At 41.7% G+C, this 21,837-nt stretch overlaps 1 protein-coding gene across 2 annotated transcripts in view; it reads left to right on the forward strand.

The window, feature by feature from the left end:
* The window catches only part of ARHGEF28 (Rho guanine nucleotide exchange factor 28), a 179,528-nt gene that overhangs the window by 101,325 nt on the left and 56,366 nt on the right, over window positions 1–21,837 (forward strand). For both annotated transcript variants that reach the window (XR_012645767.1, XM_074995427.1), the window contains exons 10-14: window positions 5,869–5,999; window positions 9,535–9,836; window positions 15,335–15,524; window positions 17,849–17,960; window positions 21,442–21,484. Coding sequence is in view for 1 of the 2 variants with exons in the window: in XM_074995427.1 (XP_074851528.1) it covers window positions 5,869–5,999; window positions 9,535–9,836; window positions 15,335–15,524; window positions 17,849–17,960; window positions 21,442–21,484 (778 nt within the window). In the remaining variant the exon portion in view is untranslated. The remainder of the gene's footprint in view (window positions 1–5,868; window positions 6,000–9,534; window positions 9,837–15,334; window positions 15,525–17,848; window positions 17,961–21,441; window positions 21,485–21,837) is intronic.

Below are 21,837 nucleotides of genomic sequence, written 5' to 3' on the forward strand. Positions count from 1 at the left end.
ATAAAATTGTTCCTAGATAAGCTCTGGGTGGCCAAATTCCCATGCATGGCTGATGTTTTTGAACATCACAATGAGTTAAAGCTCAGGATGCAAGGTCCTGATGAAAACATTCTAACATCCATGGACAGACTAAATGGTTTTCAAACATAACTACAATTATGGCATGAAGAAGTTAAGCGTGGATCACTGGAGACATTCAAGTGAAAATGTGAGGTTGAAAGATACGACAAAGTTAGACTGTTAAATTTGGCTGAGAAACATTTAATCGTGCTTCATAAAAAATTTGTCTATTAATTTAAATTGACTGGTTCTGACAGTTATGATTGGATTTGCAATCATTTTGCAGCATTGGCTGAAGCTTCAATGAACTTTCTGTTAAGATGAGAGAGGAGTTGGCCAATCTGACAAGCAATCGAACATTATAATTAAAGTTCAGTGAAGTACCACTGGGTGTTTTTTGGATCCAAGTAAAAAATTAATATCCAACTGTGGCAGGGCCTCCAGCCCCATACCTCTTTGGAGGACTTCACCGCTGCCCTCAGGTCCCTGTGGTCTAGTCCTTGTCCCTTCAGTCAGGCCCAGCAGCCTAGTCAGGCCTCGGCATCCTAGTCAGTGTTCACAGGCCCAGTGGCCTAGTCAGTTTCTGCAGGCCCAGCAGCCTAGTCAGTGTTCCCCCTTCCTCGGGGTCACAGAGGTGAGGGTAGGGGAGCTTGGTCCCTTTCTTTCCACTGAGCGCCAGCCCAGGGCCCTGTCACTCATGGGTGTGTCTCCCCAACCACTAGCTCAGCGGGGATCCCCACTGCAATATTCTAAGCTCCCAAGTTACTTCCTAGTTCCCTGCCCTGAGTTTCTTCTGACCCCATTCCCAATGCAATATGTCGTTCCAGCTCTTGCTGCATCTCCTTGAGCGGCTGCTGCTCCTCCACAGGTGGCGGCTGCTGCTGCTCAGGCAGTAGCGGCCCCACCTCTGGCAGATGTTGCTCCCAACCTGCAGCAGGAGCTCCTTCTTCCCTGCTGACCAGTCCCAACTGACTGGCCTCCTTGGCCTTTATACTGGGACTGCAGTTGTAGCATGCCCAGCAGGGCTGCAGGGGAGGGGCCTTTTTGATCAGCAAGCCTGGCCCCCTGCCCCCTGGCTAGTGTGGGGCTGGTACACCCTGTCATACCAACAATTTCCGGTCAGGTGATTTCAGTCATGCTGCCATTTTCAAAGACATATCTGTGCAAACCCATCTTTTCAACATTAACTTCAATGAAAATCAAGAAGAGATCATGTTTGCTGGGTCTGGATCAAGAGCTTCAAATGGCTCCTTCTAATATAGAGCCAAATATTTGACATCTGTGCTCATCAAAACAGGCGCAGTATCTCATTAGCGTGGTTAGTATACATATGTAATATATGTTCTAGTTTCTGTATTTTTACTAAGTAGAAATAAAAATATATAACAATGTACATTTGTTTGTGTTTGTTAGTTAGGGTTGAGTTACAGAACTGCGTGAAAGTAAAGTTTGTGGTGTAAACTGAGGTTAACAGTAATCTTCAATTAAAAGTTGAAAAAAAAATCATGGGGATATTTAACATAAATCTGTGGGCAAGCTGTGAAATTATAATGAGTGGTGAAGTGTTCCACAAAGTGATAAAGGTTGCAGAGCACTGTGCTAGGTGGTGAACTTGTGCATGAGTCATCTCCTCATAGGCATCTTCAAAAGCAAGGTGTCTACAGAACACAATGAAAATATTTCCATAGCTGGGCTAGATTTTTCTCTTGCATAAAACAAGAGGGTCTGGTTGCAGGTATTTTGGTAGAAACTACAGTAAAAATGTGTGTGTTACAGTGCAGTGTTTCGGTAACCTTTTGTAATTAATCACAAAATGAATAAGATGTCATAGTTTCAAAAGAACACCACATTCAGCCTTCACTGGCAGTGTCTTATTGCCAGATGATAAATAGTCACTTCGAAACTGTTTTTTTTAATAGGCATTGTTCTAATGACCACTGTATATCAGGTCTCCAAATTTGTATATGCAGATGACATATGTCTTAGCACTCAGTGACACTTGTATTTGATGTCAAAACAAAAAGCAGTCAAGTAGCACTTGACTGCTTTTTGTTTTGATAGTGTATAGACTAGCACGGCTTACTCTCTGTTCATATTTGATGTATTTGAGAATGTTCTGAGTGCAGATTTGGTGGCTTTGGTTGATTTTGTCATCAGTGGCACTACTGGAAATAAGACTGTACAATGTCTTCCACTTACACTGTTCACAAGTTGTCTAAGAGTTGAACACATTTCCCAGTGGTCAGAAAATAAAGCATGATTCATATCTAGTCTCTTTAGGCGTCATGCTGGGTAGAACTCTCACGTATGACTTTCTTATAAAGACAGCACCTAAGGTCAAAATGTGCAGCAACCTGCTCAGAAAAATGGACAGAATGGCGTGGTGTCAATGTCTAAATTTTCTGCACTTGAGCCTTGACAATGAATTATTCAGTGGCAGAGTAGTGTACTCCAATATGGGCTCATGCATCTCGCACAAAAATGACCAATTTACAGCTAATATCCACTATGTCTTATTTCAGGTAAACTTAAATCTACTCCTCTACCATGATTACTAGTTCTTTATGATATTGTTCTGCCTATTGTTTGCAGAGAGGAAAATGCTGGAAAGCTTGTGACCAAATTGCTCAATATGCCACATGTACCAATAATTAAAAACTCATTTATCCACCATATTGTTGTCTACCCTCATGGTACTTGTTGTGGTTAAGTTTGCTGGGTGAGGGGTTTATGGTAGAATATTCATGGTGAGTTTTATGGTCTGCAGACAAAGAGAGAGATAATTTTCTCCTGGACACCTTCAGCGTCAACCCAAGTTTGATCTGCTGCCAAGGCCATGGAGTCTTCTGAACTGTTTTTGTACAAGACAAAGAATTTGTGCTGTAGTAGAATTTAGGTGGCATTTTAGAGACACTTCACTAAGTGCAGGCAGCCACAAGCTATGACTCCAAAATGTCTGTTTCCTGGAGATCTTCATCCCTTGAATATTGTCAGTAAGCATACTGTGGCTTGGCTCAACCAGATTCCATATACTGAATACATAACTGATAAGCATTATTTATTTTCCTACTGTATTGAAAGTAGCCTGGTAGAGTGATAGAGGATAGCTAAGAAAAATGAAGACATTATTTGAATATAAATTTGTAATATCTTTTTTTCGTGGGAAGTTCAGAATGTATATCATATACCACTGTTAAGTAAATTCCATCTCAGTCCCAAAATCTTGTCTTACCTTGTGCGTATTTCAAATTCTGCCACTGTACATCAGGAGCAGAACCCTAATGCAGTTTTAAAATAGGCCCAGAGATGTTCGTGCTTAAGTGGGGAAGAATCATTGTTTTTTCCTTCTAGCAGCTTGTCCAATACTTGCTCCTCAAATCACGTGATAATGTTGGTACAGGTTGACCCTCTCTAATCTGGAACTCTCTCATCTGGCAACTTTCATAATCTGGCATGATTTTAGTTAGCCAGATGATCACTTATTATGAATGTGGACAAGTTTCCCGTAGTCCCATAGAGTTTGTTTACAGCCACCAGTCCTGGCTCTCAGAGTTCTGTGCTGTTATTTAACCATAATTTACCCCTAAATGTCTTCTAAGAGCCGAGTAAAGAGCTGAGATGTTGGTAATGATGCTAGATAATATTGACCTCCCATAGTCTGGCAAATTCTTTCCTTCGGCACCAGTCACAGTCAGGTCCCCAGGGTGAAAGACGAGAGAGGTTCAACCTGTAGTTTGACAAAGCACGAAATATGTTTTGTGGTATGTAAACTTTTCTGAGTATTTTTCCTGAACTGTAGATCAGAAATAGAAATTGTTGAGCTCTGCACAGCTGGTTGTATGCTTATTACCTTCCATAGTATGCCCTCCTATGTACATATTTTTGTTTGACGTGGACAGTAGTCAATCATAGAGCTAGATTCCTGTGCCAATGAATGAATTTTGCTGCCATCTAACCATGGGTCTTGTCTTGGAGATTGGGGTAGATTACCAGATCTTGCCAATTTGTATTGCACTTTTATGAAACTAACAATGAAAGCCTTTCTATTGTACCTGTAGCACTAAAGTCATTTAATGACAAATGTTTATAAATAACTAATGGTGCCAGTCATTTCATTCATTCCTCTGATGTTTGTAAACTGCCTTTTTATATGTCCTGGAAAAAATGGAAAAAGGAAGTTACCCCCCATATAAGAATAAATCCTTGAAGTAGTGCACTTTACATCTGGCTGGACAGCACATTGAGGTTTGTGTGGAATCAGGAAAAAAAATTTCCAGCGTTGCACCATGGTTGCTGCCATATTCTGTTTTTTCCATCCTTAAAATGGTGCTAACCATTTTTAGTATAAGCAAAATCTGAAAATATGTAGGATTTAAGATGGCCCACATTACTGCGCTTGGGTAGCTTAGGCAGGTAGCTACTCCTATTCTCATTTGCAATTGATTGAACATCAATATACTGTACTTCCAACTGTGCAAGTAGCTGAGGTGTTTTGTTTGTTGCAGTTCTGAGAAACTGAAAAAAATCTTTTCAGTCCTCTCAAGGCTGAACTTTTTCAGAGTATTTGACAAATGAAATAGTCTAAAATAGCTGTTTTGGGTTGAGCAAAATGTTTTGTGTGGATTTCGGGCATTCTTACAATTTTTAGTAAAAACAAATGAAATCTTGAACTGAAGGGCTAAATTCATCAAGGAGCCTAGACACCATACAGAAATTGAGGAGAAGGTCAGGGGTAGTTGTGCCCTCCTAATAACTCAGTGGCTAAGGCATTCAACTGGGAAATGGGAGACCGAGGTTTGAGTCCCTTCTTTGAAGAAGGCATTTGAATGTACTAACCACCAGCTAATTGGCTGTTCTGGCCTGGGTCTCTGTTTCTCCTATTGAAGCTGTTCTAATATGGATGAGTAATAATATATTCACTGAAGCAGAGACTAGGAACCAGGTGTCTTTGCTCCCTACCCACTAGGCTTCACCTCCTCTTCCATTGTACAATGGTAAGTTCACTTGTAAATCTTGATTGAAAAATCAAAATGGCTTGTTTGAGAAGTATCAAAATGAAATGTTGCAACATTTGTGGATAAATTTTCATTTTATTTTATTTATTTTTTGACTGAAACAGTTTGGTGTAATTGGCAAAATGTTTTGATCAAGCTGCATTTTTTTTTTGTGTGTGGAAAAAGTAGGTTTTTGGTCAACAATGTCACTCAACTGTCATAGAATCATAGGGCTGGAAGGGTCATCTAGTCCAGCCCCCTGCTTGAAGCAGGATCAACGCCACTTACTAATTTTCATGTAACAGATATTGTGAAATTAGGTGGTTAGGCAAAGAACAGCAGGGCTGAGAGATGCTGTGGACCCTGGAGCAAAGTAGAGGGGAGCCCAGCTCTGAACCCCAGAAGTGGGGGGTGCCAAGGGTGGAAAGGGGAGGTGCCTAGGAAATTTGGTGCTCAGAACTGCCTGAACTGCAGTGCTGGCCTCCCCTCCCACTTCCTCACAGCCACACACTGAGGCATGGCAGAACTGCCATGGTAATTCAAAGAGGCCCAGAGCTCCAGGCTCTTTTAAAACACTGGGCCTGGGGCAGCTGGGCCCTTTTACCCCCACCCCTCGTCAGCACTTTTGCATATAAATGCAGATTTTTGAACGAATGAATTAATGTAGAAATGCAGTCGCAGATGTTTTAGGCATAATTAATAATGGGTTGACGCTTAGTGATTAGGCTTAGCTATTTTTCTGGCAGAATGGAGAAGAGAAAAGGAAGTAGCATGAAAATATAAATTCTGTATTTCCCATAATTTTTCATTCCAGAAAAACGACATTCTGCACTTGATGTCCTCAAGAAATCTCCAAATCTGTCTACCTTCTTTGCTGCACCCACACTGACTGCCATGCTGAATGGAAGCGATGAAGTGTATGCAAATTGCATGGTGGTGGGTCAGGTAAGACAGTCTTGCATTTTTATGCTCTGAATACGTGGCTTTTCATTGTCTCCCAGTAAAATACATTATTTCAATTCTAGTAAAATGTGGGTCAGGTAGTAGTGATAATGTTTGTAAATATGACATGTATTTAAATAATTACCACACCTTTGTGCCCTTGTCTGCTGTCATTCTTAACTCATTTATTAGATACTTTTAATAAACAAAATAAAGTTATGAAAATAACTTTTAGACTTTTTTTTTAAGTTTTATATGAGCTGAACTGCTCTTCTGTGTAGGGTGGCCGTATCTCCCCATGCCAAATACAGGGCAGGAGGATGAGGTAGCGTCCCTGCCAAAACAGGACAGTCAGTCAACCTGCCAGTCAGGTGGTAGCTTCCCTGTGGGGGCTGCCACATTACCGGGGGCAGGGGGTGGTCCCTGGCTGCGGGGCTCAACAACAGCTCCTGGCTTCCCCAAGCTGTGGGGAGCCAAGAGTCAGGCAGCAGCTACACCTCTCGGGCTCTGGCTCCCCTGAGCAGTGGGGAGCCAGGCTGCAGCTGCGCCTTTCAGGCTGTGCCTTCCCTGAACAGTGGGGAGCTGAGCGCCAGGCGGCAGCCACAGTGATTTGTCTCCAGCTTCCCCAAGCCATGGGCAGCAGGATCTGGGCCAGCCATGCCAGTGATCGTCCCAGCTTCCCCCAGGTGTGGGGAGCTGGGAACCTGGCAGAAGCCATGCTGGTTGGACTTCGGCTCCCCACAGCTCAGGGACTCAGGAGCCTACACATACAGGGCAATTAGCCCCGTTTTAGAAATAAATTGGGACATCTTCCTAGTGCCCAAAATATGGGGCTGTCCTGGCCAATAAGGGATGGGTGGTCACCTGACTTTTGATTATCCACTCCTAAATTCTCTCTTGTTTTAAACAGGGTCATGTTTCCTGATGCTTGTTAATTGACAAGTCCCATTTATCAAATCAATAGGAATGAAAAATAAGTGAAAAGACAAACCAATGTTCAATTATTGTTATAGGACACAATAAAGTAGAAAGTTATTTTTGCCAGATGTGATGTAAAACTAAGGTCCTGAGCACTTGTGATTGTTAACTGTATTATCTTATTTATCACAAGGACACTAGACCCAGTAGAATCTGGCCAAGCTACTTTTTAGGTAATTGCTTCTAACCCATCTAAATTCTCCCCAGAATCTGAATTCAAAGTGCTGTTCTCCCTCATTGCTTGTCTTACTGTAAACTGTTGTGGATAGATGCTATGTATTGTAAAACACCAGCCAACTTCCAGCAAAAGATGGCTGCATTTTTGTGGTGATATAAGTGACCCTTTTATAGTAGAACCTTATTTACAAGTATCTGAGTTACAAACTGACTGGTTAATCACATACATCATTTGAAACTTAATGATGTAATCAGGCAGCAGCTGAGATACCCTCACCCCTAAAAGCAAATGCAATACAGTGCTGTATGAAATATAAACTACTGAAAAATAAAGGGAAGGGAGCATTTTTCTTCTGCACAGTAAACTTTCAAAGCTGTGTGATGTCTATGTTCAGTTGTAAATTTTTGAAAGAACGGCCATAACGTTTTGTTTAGCGCTTAGAATGTTTCAGAGGTATGAACAACCTGCATTCCCAGGGTGTTAGTAACTCTGAGGTTCTGCTATATATCTAAGTTGTAAAATGGGTTGGGATCCTTCAGGGGGTGAAAGCCAGTACATATGTGTAAGAAATTATTGTATACTATTAAATGAAAATCTTAGAAGATGGTAGAGAGATTGAAAGTGCATCCTCAGGTTGTTTTTTCTCTCATTGAATTATATACTCATCTTATAAAGAGCTGATCTTGATCTTTGTGACAGACTCAAAATGTGTATTTAGGGCTGGCTAAAGTTTCATCGTAAGATCAGTCATGAAATGTCCAATAATACACCTTTGATCACAATTCTGCATAAAACTGCCACGTCTGTGTGAAAATTAAGTAAGAGCACATCCAAATGGCTAACGAGGCGTGTGAACAGCATTTGTATCTGCTTTATCCAAGTTGCACAGATACCCATGTAATTCCATGTTTAATCATGGATGCACTGTGGCATGTGTATATTCTTGGGCGAGGGTTTCAGGATAAAGCTTCTCTCCTTTGACAGTTTAACTATTAATAATACATTGGAAAGTTGGATCTTGCTTGGGCCACATTCTCCTCTAGGATCTACAAAACTTAATTCTTCTCTGTGAGTGTATGTGGAATGCCCATAGTTGCAACGTCCTGCCCAGACATTTTATTGAAGAGTGTGTAATATCTAAGAAGATAATTTTACTCTTCCTGTAAGTGACCTGCACAGTACAACAAAAGTAATACCAGGTTTGTGACAGATTAATATATTTGATTATGGAAAAAGGACTTTTTAAAAAATCTCAGTAGCTCCATTCATGGTCTATTAAGAGAATTCTACCCTACAACAACCTCCAGAATTGGATGAGGATAAGTCAGTAGGATAAAATAATAGAGCTCTTCTGTTTTGAAACTATCAATGCTTTCAGTCTTTTTGGTTATATCTGTTCTTTCTAGAGGTGCTAAGACATAGCCAGAGGTTTGCTATACGTTTCTCCCTTCAAAAGCATTCTACTTCTAACTAAGCAAGGAGTGACACTTAACAGACACTTCCCTTTTGGAGAAGTGGTATAGGAAAATCTACCTTGTCTTCTAAAAGTATTATATAGTCACCATTATTTACCCAGGTCCAAATTGTGGTCCTTCCATTGAACCCGAATATATGTTGTTCCAGATGCCCTTCCTTGCTACGTGTGAGAGGAGGTGTATCCCATATGCACAAGCTACAGGAGTGACAGCATGGTTGCTTGATGGCGTTTGGGCAGATTCCTTCCCCCATTCAAAGTTCTGGGGAAGCACTGTGCCAGGGCATCCCTAAGATTACTGACTTTATAAAACTGTTATTGGGAAAGACACATGCCTGCCTTGTAAGATGCTTTTTCCAAATGAAATGACTCCATGTTTTAACTCTCCCCAAATAATCCTGAGCATTAAACTATATTACGGGTTTACTGGGCTGTGCAATTTTAGCTTAGGAAATAAACAAAGCTGGTGTTAAATTATGAGACCATAAAGTAACTTGTGACTTAGTTTAATCCAGGTTTATAATGTGAAATGAGTGTGAATTCCATTAGACAAGTAATTTTAATCCCATGGTCCGTGGATCCCTGGGAATCCACAGACTATGCCTAAGATTTCTAAAGAGTCTTCATGTCTATTTGAAATTTTTTGGTGCCTGCAAATGAAAAATTGTTGCAAACCACTGCATCAGGCTAAGACGTTCGAGTCATCATTCTCCTGTAACTATTACCCTGAGGCCTGGAAAACTTATTAGTCATATTAGTTTACATCCAGTTTCTGTGCTCCCAGAAAGTAATAAAGAAAAAAAACAGTGATATGACGAAGTTTAGTTTGAAGAAAGATCACTATTGTGTAGGAATATGTCATTACTTACTTTTCACTAGCATTAATACTGATCTTTCTTATGCTCCAGGGTGGAGATTTGGATGCTAACTACATGAATGTTGACAGTGTCAGCACTGAAAAAAGCACAGATCACACTCGCTCAACCCTGACACCCGTGAACTCATCATCCGCCTCACTTAGGGAAAGCAGCCAATACATTTATGTGGAAAATGAAGATAACCAAATGACAGTGAATAATGTAGACAGCTTAGGCTCACAGCCTTTCACTTCACCTTCAAACCTGTATGCAGCAGGTTCGTATCTACCACTCAAGTCTTGTGGATTTAATATGGAACGAAGTCAACTTTATGCTGACATGAAAAAAAGAAGGTATGGAGTTGTTTTGATGGTATTGTTGGGAAAAGACTAAAATTCAATAATGTGTTTTGTGATTATGTATAAAATAGGTGGGTGTCTGTGACTTGAGAAGTGCATGGAGCAGCGGGCAGCACTGAGCCAGGCACGGAAACAACATGTACCTCAATCAGAACAGCTAGGGAGATAGCTCTGTGTCTTGTGCTGTAAACATTCTTCTCGAATTCATATACAAGTCACATGAAAATCCATTAGTAAAATCTGTGATAGTTGATGTCATCCTTGAAACTGAGGTGACCAGTATCCTATTTTGTGTGTGTGTGTGTGTGTGTGTGTGTGTGTGTGTGTGTGTGTGTGTGTGTGTGTGTGTGTGTGTGTGTGTGTGTAATATTAATTAAATATCATTTAGTTCAGAAAAATAAAACCCAAAATATTTTGAAATATTAGCACCTGTACCTAGAAAAATCTAAAGTATCTTCAGAAAAACTGTCCCCTCGTCACTTCTAGACAAAATTTTATATTGTGCTATATCTAGTTATAAAGGATTCTTTTGTTGTTGTTATATCTGTTTTTCTTTGGCTTTTGTTTCCTACAAACCATAAGTGGTTTCTAAAAGACTTCATATTACTTGGCCTCAGTCGTGGTGGGTGCTGCAAAGGATGACACTTGTTAGAAAACAAGAGCTAGGCAATCATTATGGTGTGAATTTTCACTGAGTTTTTCTTAATGTCGTAAACCATGAAAGTGAAGCATGAGCCGATTTATAGTTGTTCTTCTCGTGCGTGTTCATGTCCATTCCACAGTATGTACGAGTGCTCACCACATGTACCAGTGCTGGAAGTTTTCCCGTCCACAGTATCTGTAGGGGAGTAGCTCAAGTGACCTCCTCTTCCCCCTCAGTTTTTTCTTGTCATCAGTGATAGTGCACTGGAAATGCTGTGCTACAGACAGCTTAGTTTTTGCTGCAAAAGCATTTCTATTTGTGTAGGTAGTTCTCTCCGTGGTGCTAGTGTTAGTCAACTTAGCGTCTCATACGACTTATGCTAGGGATGGGGCGTGCAGATTGCCTAAGCAGGGACACTTTTCTTCTCACTATAAGTGGTTGCTCCCATCCAGATGTGGCTGGTGTGATCTTCTGAAGGTGGAGACTTCCCCTTGTGGGCCTGTTAACCACCAAACAAAACAAAACAACAAAATGCTACTGGGTTTGCACCTGGGGTGGGAGGAAGGGGGCTGTGAAAGGGCTCTGTCTGTGACGTCTTTCACTTGTCATGGTCCGAGGACCCTCTATATAGGACAAATTGGATGAGGCTTGAGTGATCGTGATTGCTTTGGCATAGTCCTGCCAACGCTGATTTGGCACACTCATGATCCTGGCACTCTACCCACTTTGGCCACTTCCAAATTCCCCGGCTCACCTGTTGCAGGATCAAGATTAGCTTCTGCACCCTAACTTCAGGTCCCTGTGCCTTTTGGCATGGATACTCCTGGGTTGAACAAGAGGAGTTCACTTGCTTGGAGAAGGTCCAGCAGGTCCTCCTTTGCAGCAAAAACTATCTCCACGTCTAACATAAAAGGAAAAATGGACAGAATTTTGTCTTAGGTCTTTAGAGTGCAGAATCTCTCCGGGCTATGCTCTGATACAGGCGATAGTCAACTACCTGCTACAGCTCAGGAATCACAGGCTGGCACATTCCTCCATGTGAGTGCACCTTGCCGCTATCTCTGCCTTTTACAAACCAATCTCAAGGCAGATGGTATTTTCTCATGGTGTGGTTCTTGCGGGGGCTTGAGAGGTTCTATTCCCAAGTTTGGGACCCTGTCCCACAATGGGACCTCAGCTTAGTCCCCTGCTGGCTCATTGGGGCACCCTTTCAGCCCTTCAGTTCTTGCTTACTGTCCCACCTGCCCTGGAGGATGCATTCCTGGTGATGATGACTTTAGTAAGACGGTCTTCAGAGATCAGAGCCCTGTGCTTGGAACCCCCCATACACAGTCTTTTACAAGGACAAGGCCCAGCCTTCTCACTGAAGGTTGTCTCCACTTTTCATGTTAATCAGGATATATTCCTACCGGTGATCTACCCCAAGCCTCATAGGTCAGCAAAAGAAAGGTGGCTCCATGCACTGGATAACAGGAGGGCCATGTCATTGTATTCGGAGTGCACCAAGCCTTTTTGCAAATTGACTGTGCTCTTTGTAGCCACCACCAATAGAATGAAGGGTCTGTCAGTGTCTGCTCAATGGTTTTCAAACTTGATCACTTCTTGTATCTAGACCTGCTATGAGTTTGCGAGGTTCCCCCAGCCAACCATCATCTGAACTCACTCAGTTAGGGCTTAAGCCTCAGTAACAGCCTTTTTGACATCCGTGCCAATTCATGACATCTGTAGAGTCGCAACGAGATCTTGAATCCACATGCTCGTGTCTCACTATGCTGTTATTCTGCTGGCCAGCTATGACACAGGATCAGCGGAGCTGTGCAACAGTCAGCACAGCCTTCAACTCCTGCCCTCTGCCAGGGACACCACTTGGAGTCACCTACTGTGGGATGAACATGAACAAGCGCTCAAAGAAGAAAAGACTTATCTGTTTGTAACTGATGTTCTTTAATATGTGTTGCACATGTGCATTCTACATCTCACCCTTCTTCCCCACTGTTGGGAGTTTCTGGCAAGAAGGAACTGAGTGTGGGGGAAGCATGTAACCCCCACTATACCATGCTGCAGTTGCCAGAGCAGCTTCCCCTATGGATACTGCTGAGGGAAAATATTTTGGCACTGGTGCATGTGGTGAGAACACACGCTGGCCATGGAATGGACAAGAGCTGCACATCTCGAAGAACACCATTTACTGGACAGGTATCTGGCTTTCTGACACTGAGAGCTTGTTCCAAACACACACTGAAAGGAATTGTATATTCCTGAGTGCATATGACTTCTTTAGATCAACAATCACCAGGCTACAGTAGGCCATGAACCCAAATCTCTGTTGTGTTTGGCCTACTTTGTCCTGCTTCAGTTGTAAAAGCAGGAGGTCCAGCCCTTGGAGCATCCAGTAGTCAACCCTGTTATGCTGGGAGTAGGACCTCCTCCAGGACTGGGGGACACAAAAATGGTTTAAAGCTACCTTTACACGCACGCCACATTCTTCCTGAGCTGTCCTTGGTGTTCCACAATTACAGCACAGGATCTGTCTCCTATTTCAACGTTTACTTCAAAATTATCCTTCCCCAAAACATTCACTGGGGCTACGTCTACACTACAGTGATCTTTCGAAAGAAACAGGAATGGAAGAGTGCTTTTGAAAGGAGTCACACATTCTTTTGATTTAATTTTGAAAGAAAGCTTTTTGTATGTAGAGGCTCTGTTGGATATTTTGAAAGAGCCCCTTCTTTCAGAAAATATTTAGAAAAAACTTCCTAGTATGGACGCAGCCTGAGAGTTTTGCCTGAGAAAACACTGTAGGATCAGGTCAGGTGTGAAGTAATACTACAGTAAAATAATAGAAATTTGATGTTAAATGGCATCCTCATCCAAGGACTTCAAAGCAAAGGTTAAATAATAAATCTTGGATAGCTTTTTATAGATCGTCTATATTGGAGAAATTTGTTCCCATTCAACTTCTAGTGTACATTACTGTAGTAAGACAAAATCCTGCTTCACATGGGTGCAATGTGATTACAATTAAGCATTTGTATGGTGTAAATTCATTAATATGTTTGCAGTGGTGCTGTTTTTCTAATGTTGACAGGGCCATAAATAAGTGTGGTTATCCCTGTTTCTCAAATGGGGAAACTAACATACAGAGAGGCTAAGTAACTTACTCCTCCAATGTCACATGACATGTTCATGTCAAAAATGGGGATAAATAACTTCCAGAAGTCCGGCAATAAAGCAGTTTTGGACTGTGTTGAAAAATAAATCTTTTAATTAGGTGAATTTTCATGCTGTATAAAGCACTTCAAATGCCATGATTCCTAGCATGAATCCGTAGCTATTGAGAAATACCATGCGTATTTGAAACATTTTGTGGTGGAAGACTGGAATGTTATTGCAAGCAGCCAACCGTTCATTTCAGTCACATGAACAAAGGGACCGTGACCTGATGTACACAGATAAAGTGACAAAAAGATTGCAGAGGAACCCCCTTGGTGCAGATATGTCTCGGAAATCTCATTGTAGTGTTATATTCAAGAACATCTGCAAGTCAAATGTTCTCTAATTGTTTTCATTTTTGGTTTCATGAGGGTTGGGATTTTAAAGCTTTGTTATGTTCCTTCTTTTCTATCTGTAAACAAAAGAAATAATTTATGCACTTTAAAATTAGACTTACTCAAAAAGTAGCTTCTAGGAGCCTCCTGCAGCATATCATTTCTTAATGTTTGGATCCTGGTGGATTTTTTTCGTCCACTCTCCATCCATTCTCATGTGCTGGAGAAAATAACCTGAGAATTCCCGCATTATATAGCAGTGATGGGCAATCTGAGGCGCATCAGGGTTCTACGTGTGGCCTGCACATGCCTCCTCCTGCACTAGGGGCCCCGCATGTACCTACTTCTCTTCCTCCCTCCTAGCATATCGGAGCTCTGTGAATCAGTTGATTTGTGGTGCTCCAAGTTCTGGAAGGGAGGAGGAGGTGCAGGGATAAGATGTGAATCAGCCAATTCATGACACTCCAAAAATGCTGGGAGGGAAGGGGGAGAAAATGGGATTGGGCAAACACAGGGGAGGAGGCAAGGAAGAGGGTGGGTGGGAGTTTGAGGTACAGGGTGGAGTGGGGGGCTGAAGCGGCATTGGAGGAGAGGGTAAAGCAGCCCCTGGCAAAATGAGAAACGACATATTTAAAGTATGTGCACGTGAGGAGCATGGCTGATTGCACACAACATTCTGAGAGCTGTGCTCTCCCTCTGCTTCTTTATGCTACTTTTGCAAACTCTTTAATTTGCCTCTAATAATGGATCACTTTGTGGCGAAAAGGCAGGAGAAAGAAAGAAAATGAAGTGCAATGTATTTGATCTTATTCTTGAAGTCTTGGTTGGTGCATTTGTCCAGTTTCAATCTTGTGGCCAATTGAGATGAAGGAGGGCCACTCAGATGGCCCACTCGCTGGCCTTCAGTGGCCATCACTGTTATATAGGCTAGTCACACATTTTTCTTATCATGCAACTTCCCACTTAAACTTGACTTTGAAATTTGGAAACAAAAGTGGAGCAGATGTCTACAGTTCTGTTTTCTCTACAAACATGTTCAGGTAAGGGTACCCAGTTCTAACCCACGTGTATGCAGGCCTGATTACGAAAGGACCATTTTTTAAAGTCTAGGCAAAATGTAACTGGAGTAAAACCATGAGCATGGTAAGGAGGGACCACAAAGCTGAGAGAGGACAAGAGCATGACTAACACAATCACCACTTACTTGATGATTTTTTTTGTTTGTTGCATTAAGTTTGATGGGTGGGGCGGGATATTCATTAGATTTCTGTCTATTCCAAACATTTTGTTGTATGCTTTAGTTCTAGTCTTGATGACCTTGAAGTAGACAGTGGAAGAGAAGGGATTTCTGGCAGACCCCATATTCGCTACCCTTCCCTCAATTCTTCAGTGACATTGGCGGGCAACAGGGATGAGTTAGAGTCTTCTGAGACGAGCACAGATGTTGACTATAGCATCCACAAGATGGAATCTAACAATGTGCAGTCAAAGGTATTTGGATATCGTTTTGGTTTTGGTTGTTGTGCTTTCAACTAAGTTGTTGAAAATATATTGGAACTTATATATAAATTTGAAGGGCCAAATTCACCTCTCAATTTTTTTAGTGTAAATTCAGATTAATTCCATAGAAGTCAATAAAGTTTATCCCAGTTTGCACTGGTAGAGAGGGAAGTTTTGGCCCAGTGTATTCTCTGTGGCACAAGAGTTAATGTCTTTGTAAACATTGCTGGTGCACAGGGGTGGTCTCCAGCTCCGTCCCTGGCCCCTGCTGCAGCCTGCGAAGCTGCCAGGGGACAGCTGGCTCCAGCTCTGGCCTTGCGCTGCTCCCTGCCAGGCTTCAGAGACTGTTACCCCAGCCCCAGCAGGCCCTCCTCCCTGAGCTCCCTGGTCCAGGAGCATCTGTGGTCCTGCCATACCAATGGTGTTGATAGACCAGAGAATGCTGGTTTTAGGAGGTGCAACCTATACCAACGCTTCCCACAGTTATTCTGACTACTGTTAAGTTCGTAGACTCTGGCTGTTTCTGGAAAAGTCAAAAATATACAGAGTTCTTTTCTTTTTTATTCATGGGTAAGGGATTTATTTTTATTTTATCAAACAGATAGAAAGTTCCAGCTGCCACTGGGTTTTACCTGATTTTTTGTGTATGAAGGGGAGAGGGGAGGAAAGATTATAAGAAAGGAAAAAGGGTTCAACTACTATACAAAATGAAAGAGAGCTGCTTTTTAAAAAAGAAAATTGGTTTCTTTACATCAAGCAGGTTAGCAAAATTCTCAGTTGATGCATAAATGCTTCCGCCCACCCACCATGTCTCTTCTAACCTGCTCAGTATTATTTATCCTGCCAATCAATGTAACATTTTCTCAGTATTTTAGAACTCAAAGCTGCTTCAGCAAAGCTTTTTGCAGCATGGAACTCTCTTTGCTGCAAATGCACAATGGAAATTGCCATTAGTATTTCTAGGTCAGGTACATTGTGAGCAGTGCATTTGTACAGCCATGTCAGTTATATCTGTGGCAGCAATTTCAAATGACGGTCCACAAGAGAGGAGAAACATAGTTCAGTTTTTGTGCAACAGTATTTCAGTCACATAGTGTCCTCATTGGAGAAAAGACTGCATTTTGTGCTGCATTTACTCATTGTTTGTGTTATGATACAAGCCTCCATCTGATAGATAGAGCACAGACCATCACTATTGTTTTTCAGAGCCTTTAAAGTTGACTTCAAATCTGGAACTGAAACAAAGAGAATATTGTTTTATCTATTAAGTCACTTATGTGCTTGGAATATCAATAATATGTATGTATAGGAGTGAAAATATAGGTTTTTTTAATGAAACTCCATGTACTTAATGAACCATAAAATCATATACTGTTGGTTTAATTTAAATTATCAAAAGAAATGGGCTTTTTACATGGAATTTATGACTCAGCCTTCAAGGCATATCATTAACTGATCACTAAATGGAGTGGGAGATTGCCCCTTGTGGTCTCCAGGCACAATAAAAATATGTAAGAAAAGGAGAAGATAGTAAGTCCTTCCTTTGAAACATACAGATCATGGCTGGAGACAGAATACTGGGCTGGATGGAACACTGGTCTGTTCTGGTGTGGAAACACCATGTTCATTTACCACTGTAAAAAGGCAGCGAAGATAACTGGACATAAGATATAGTCACTGTTCAGAGCAAGTGTCTCAGATTCCTAGCCCATGGGCCTCGCCTGGCTGGAGCAGTTATGCAGTTTGTCCCAGGAGTACTGCAAAGAAGGGTCTGTCCATTCCCCATCTCCTGCCTCTTCCTCACCCCAGCCCACCTTCTCTTTCCTTCCCCCATTGCTCCCTTGTCCCCTGAGGGAACAGCTTTGAGGATCGCTGTTGGGTTAGTGGGGTGGGCTGGTATGAGGCAGCAACAGCAGTAGGGCTGTCCCACATGCTCTGTGGCTCCCACCACTGCCTGAAGCACAGAGGGGGTCTGACCACTGCTGCCGTGCTGTGCCAGGCCCCTCGCTCATCCCCAAGGCCGCTCCCTTGGGGGACAAGGTGCCATGGGGGAGAGAGCAGGCAGGTTGGTGGCATGATGGGGCAGAGCTTTGGGGAGGGGAATGGACAGGTCCAAGGCTGGACGGGGTAGCTGCTCTCACCTGGGCTGGCCTGTGAGCTGGGAGTTTGAGAGTCCTGGTTCAGATGTTGATCCCACCAGTTTGAAATAATTTAGGACTTTTCTTGATCTAATTTGAGCCCACATGCTTTCCTGTACTATCAGCTGCCTTTCCTTTAAATCATGTGTTTGTCCCCCTCATTTTGATTTCTTCTAGGAATCGTTACTGTCTGGAATTCGTTCACGCTCTTACTCATGCTCTTCGCCCAAAGTTTTGTTAGGAAAGTCTCGCTTTGCACGTGACTTCACTGTTTGTGATTCGAATGAAGGTGAGAATTAGTTCTCTGTTTGTGTGTATGGACTGCCCCAGACTCCAGGTCAAATGCTGACTTCTTTACTCAGGTCTGGATTGTCTCACAGGTATCCCTGTAGGGAAGGGTCCCCTATGTGTGCAGCTCTCCCCCAGCGTATGTGGGCACTCTGTAAGTCCAGAGCCTGCAGTGTGGGAGGGCGTAAAAGCTGCAAGGGAACAGTTTGGATAGGTGGGAGATGCAGAGACAAAAAGACAGCCTAGGGGACAATTTTCTTTTTCCCAGATGAGTAGTGACACAGGAGAGAAGCCACACTTGGTGCAGAGGACAGGCCCTCTGTGCAGAAGGCCTTCACATCCTGCAGATCCTTGAGAATATGTGAGGGTTATATGTAAGCTGGGGCCTTTTCCACAAGCAGAGGACCAAATGCTTCCCTCTTCATGGGATGACAGGAGGATTCACTCTTGGGGGATTCTCACAAACCTGTGTTCCCTGTACTCCTATTCTGCATGTTTTACCGTGCAGGGATAATCTGATTCTCTGCTCATAGTCAGTCCTAATTGAGGCAGACTTCCATCTATGTTAGCTGGAGTAGTTTGCCCATCCTTGAATTGCTGAGAAGAGCTCAAAGGCCCTTACAGTGAAGAGTGGTGTTACACAATTGTCTGTTGTGCTTCTGTGCAGCCAGCAAGATGTTAAAAAATTGTTCCTAACATCCTTCTATATTAAGGGGTTGATTGGTTTGTTTTTAAAGTTCAGCAAACAACTCAGGCCTTCCTAGGAGACAGCTATGTAACATGCTGCATTAGAAATCCATAAAATGATGTAGCATCTGAAATAGGCACTCAGCCTTATTCATGATCACATCTCTGAGAAACAGTTTGTTTTCAAGAGAATCCATTTTTTCGTTGTTTTTAAATTACTTTGGGGATGAGAACAAACCTGATTTTCTTCCAAAAGGAAAATTCTTTCTGAGAGCAATAAGCATGAGAGAACATGAGTTTGAAATTGACTGTGTATTTGTTTTTGGGTTTTTTTTGTTTGTTTGTTTTTTGTTTTGCCCCTAGTATATGCAGCATAATTTAGGAAACTCATCTTTATTCAGGATAGCACTTAAGCACTTGAAGTTAAGTGTGTGCTTAAGTGCTGTCCTGAATTGGCTTCTGAAGCTCTTTCTTTTATGTAGGCCTGTACCTGGCAAGACTTACGCACATACTTAACTTTCAGTACTGTTGACTTCAAAGTTAAGCACATATTTAAACGTTTGCAGGGTTGGGACATTTTTCATTTGATGCCGAGTAGCAGAATGCAAACAACAATAATCTTGGTTAAAATGTAGATGAATGTTTTTTCAAGTTTGGTAGACTTTATTCCTCAAATCCAAATTGAATCATTGTTTCTACTGAGAATTTTTTTTGTGTGTGCAGTATCTGCAACACCGGCGAGATTTCCAAGAAACTTTATTTATTTTTTTAACTGTTACATGATTTTTAACATTTTTTTACCCTGCAGATTATCTGAGAAGCCTAAAAAAGCAGAAGAGGAACAGGGGCATGTGTCCTGTATGGTCTAAGTCTCTTCATTCAGCAAAGCATTTAAGCATGTGTTTTAAATCCTGGTAATATCAGTGAGACTGAAGCACTTGTGTAAAGTTAAACACATGGTTAAAATTTTTGCTCTAATCAGGCCTAATCCCTGAACCCCATGTCAGTGTTTGGCAACCAAACATAAAGAAGAGCTATTTTATTTTTAATTCTGTAAAAAACTCAGTAATTCAAGAGCCTCAATGTATGTGAATATGAGTCAGTCCTTAATAAATAACATCAACCCATATTTTTTGTAACCCCTATTTTAAGACCAGCACACACACACAATGATTTGTAATACGATATGTGTTTACTGCAGGATGCTCACCGTTTATCAAAAATCAGGAGTTTTTTTTTTTTCACACTTTGCAATTATAGCATCAGGAGCCACAAAGACGTCCTGAAAGACCTGCATGCAGCTCTGGAGTCACAGGTCACAGACCCCTACACTATGTAAAGTCAGAATAAACTAATAGGGGTTTATGTGGAACCTGAGAGAGCTAGAATCATCCTCCTTTCCAAGCTAGTGGGGCACAAATAGTCACTTTGCAGCCCCTCAAGGCTGCAGACAAAGTGTAGTCACTGTGTTGTCCAACCATGGAGTGATTGGCCAATGGGTTTGTGTCTCTGGAGATCTGCTGAGCACATTTTTTGGCTCTTCCTACCTCATTGCTTCGGTCTTAACTCCCATTGCAACATGCTGGCATGAACAGTGCTGCTACATAGAACTACTCTTTAGCAAGTAGGAAAAGGGAAGATCTCCAGACCCAACTTCCCAGCAGCAGGGAACTCCCACAGCTACTTTGATGTCTTGTTTAGGATTTGGCTGTAAATGAGGGTAGACAATCTGAATTTGTAAATGAAAATCCAATCTGACTTTGCTGATTTGCATCTCTGAGTCCAGAGGGATTAGCTCAAAAGAAGAGCATTTCTTTCTTGCATCATGAGGTGCAATCTAAATGTAGGAAATGTGCTGCCTATTGCCATTGCAATAGCCAAAGCTTTTTAATACACATAGGAATAAAATGGCTGCATATATGAATACAGGAGGCTATTTCTAGTTTGTAACTGTGAAGAATTTGTCCTTGCTGTGTAGATGGTGTGCTCACGAACAGTGGTCGATCCCTTCTCCAGGCACTTTCACTCTCTAAATCAGTGTCTCTGCTCCATCCCTGTAGTAAGTACTGCAGTGGCAACCCAATGGTGCTATTTTGCATGAAGCTATCTTCATTTTTCTGTGGGAAAGTGGCCTTTGTTCCTTGAGAGCAGTATCTTGTGGCACAGCTTGGGTCTGGCAGCTAGCTGAAATGTTATTTGATTCTCATTACTTACATGATAAAATATACTGCCTTACTTGCTGAACTGCTGGGTATTTTCTCATATGGGCCCTTTTTCTACGAGGTACCTAAGCATGAACCTAGCTTTAAGTATGTGAATAGTCCCATTTAAGCTGTTGGGACTTCTTACGTACTTAAAGGCAAGCATGTGTTTCAGATAATCTCTACAAAGCTAAATAAAGTCTGGTCTTGGAAATAATAGACAAGTATCATGTATGCGCTTTACAACAGAATAGCTGAAAAAGCAAAATGGAAGGTGAACCACTCAAAAACTGGGTTGCTTGGAAAAAAGACGAGAATAATTTTCTTCTTAAATGCAATCTAATGGTTTGCAAAGACTGGCATTCTCTGATGTCAACCCAGTTCGAGGCAAAAATCTATCCCATACTACCTGTTTAATAATTTGTATTATCCTTCTCAATACTGCTTCTCATAATTTTTGTTTTCTAAATTTCAAACCAACATGCCAGAATATGATGATTGAGCTTACATCCTGGTGGAGGTCATGTGCTTCAAGCAAATAATTATCCCAATATAGCCACCTTAGTTTTTATTAACGCTTTGTTTTTTTTATAGAGCAACGAGCATACAGCTTGCCAGAGCAATCAAGAGAAAAAAGGTATTGACATTTGTTACGGCTAAATTCCTGCAGTGTAATTCTTATTCGTCTACCATTATTTGCATGTTAGTGCTCCTAGTTAAAAACTAGTAACACAGATTTTTGTAATGATAATCATAACTCAAAAGTAGGCGGCATGGTATATTGGTATATAGATAAATATGCCATGTTCTGCCTTTTCCTAATAAAGTTCAGAGTGCTTCTCTAGATTACGCTTTGCTCTGTGCTAATGTAGGAGTTGGATATAGTCTATAAAAATGTATTTGGAACACGTTGGAGTGTCTATACAACTTTTAAGTTTGCTATTTCTTAAGTCCACTTTGTACATGCAACCTTAATTCTCTCCTTTTGTG

Source organism: Carettochelys insculpta, chromosome 5, assembly GCF_033958435.1.
Source record: "Carettochelys insculpta isolate YL-2023 chromosome 5, ASM3395843v1, whole genome shotgun sequence".
Lineage (NCBI taxonomy): Eukaryota > Metazoa > Chordata > Testudines > Carettochelyidae > Carettochelys > Carettochelys insculpta.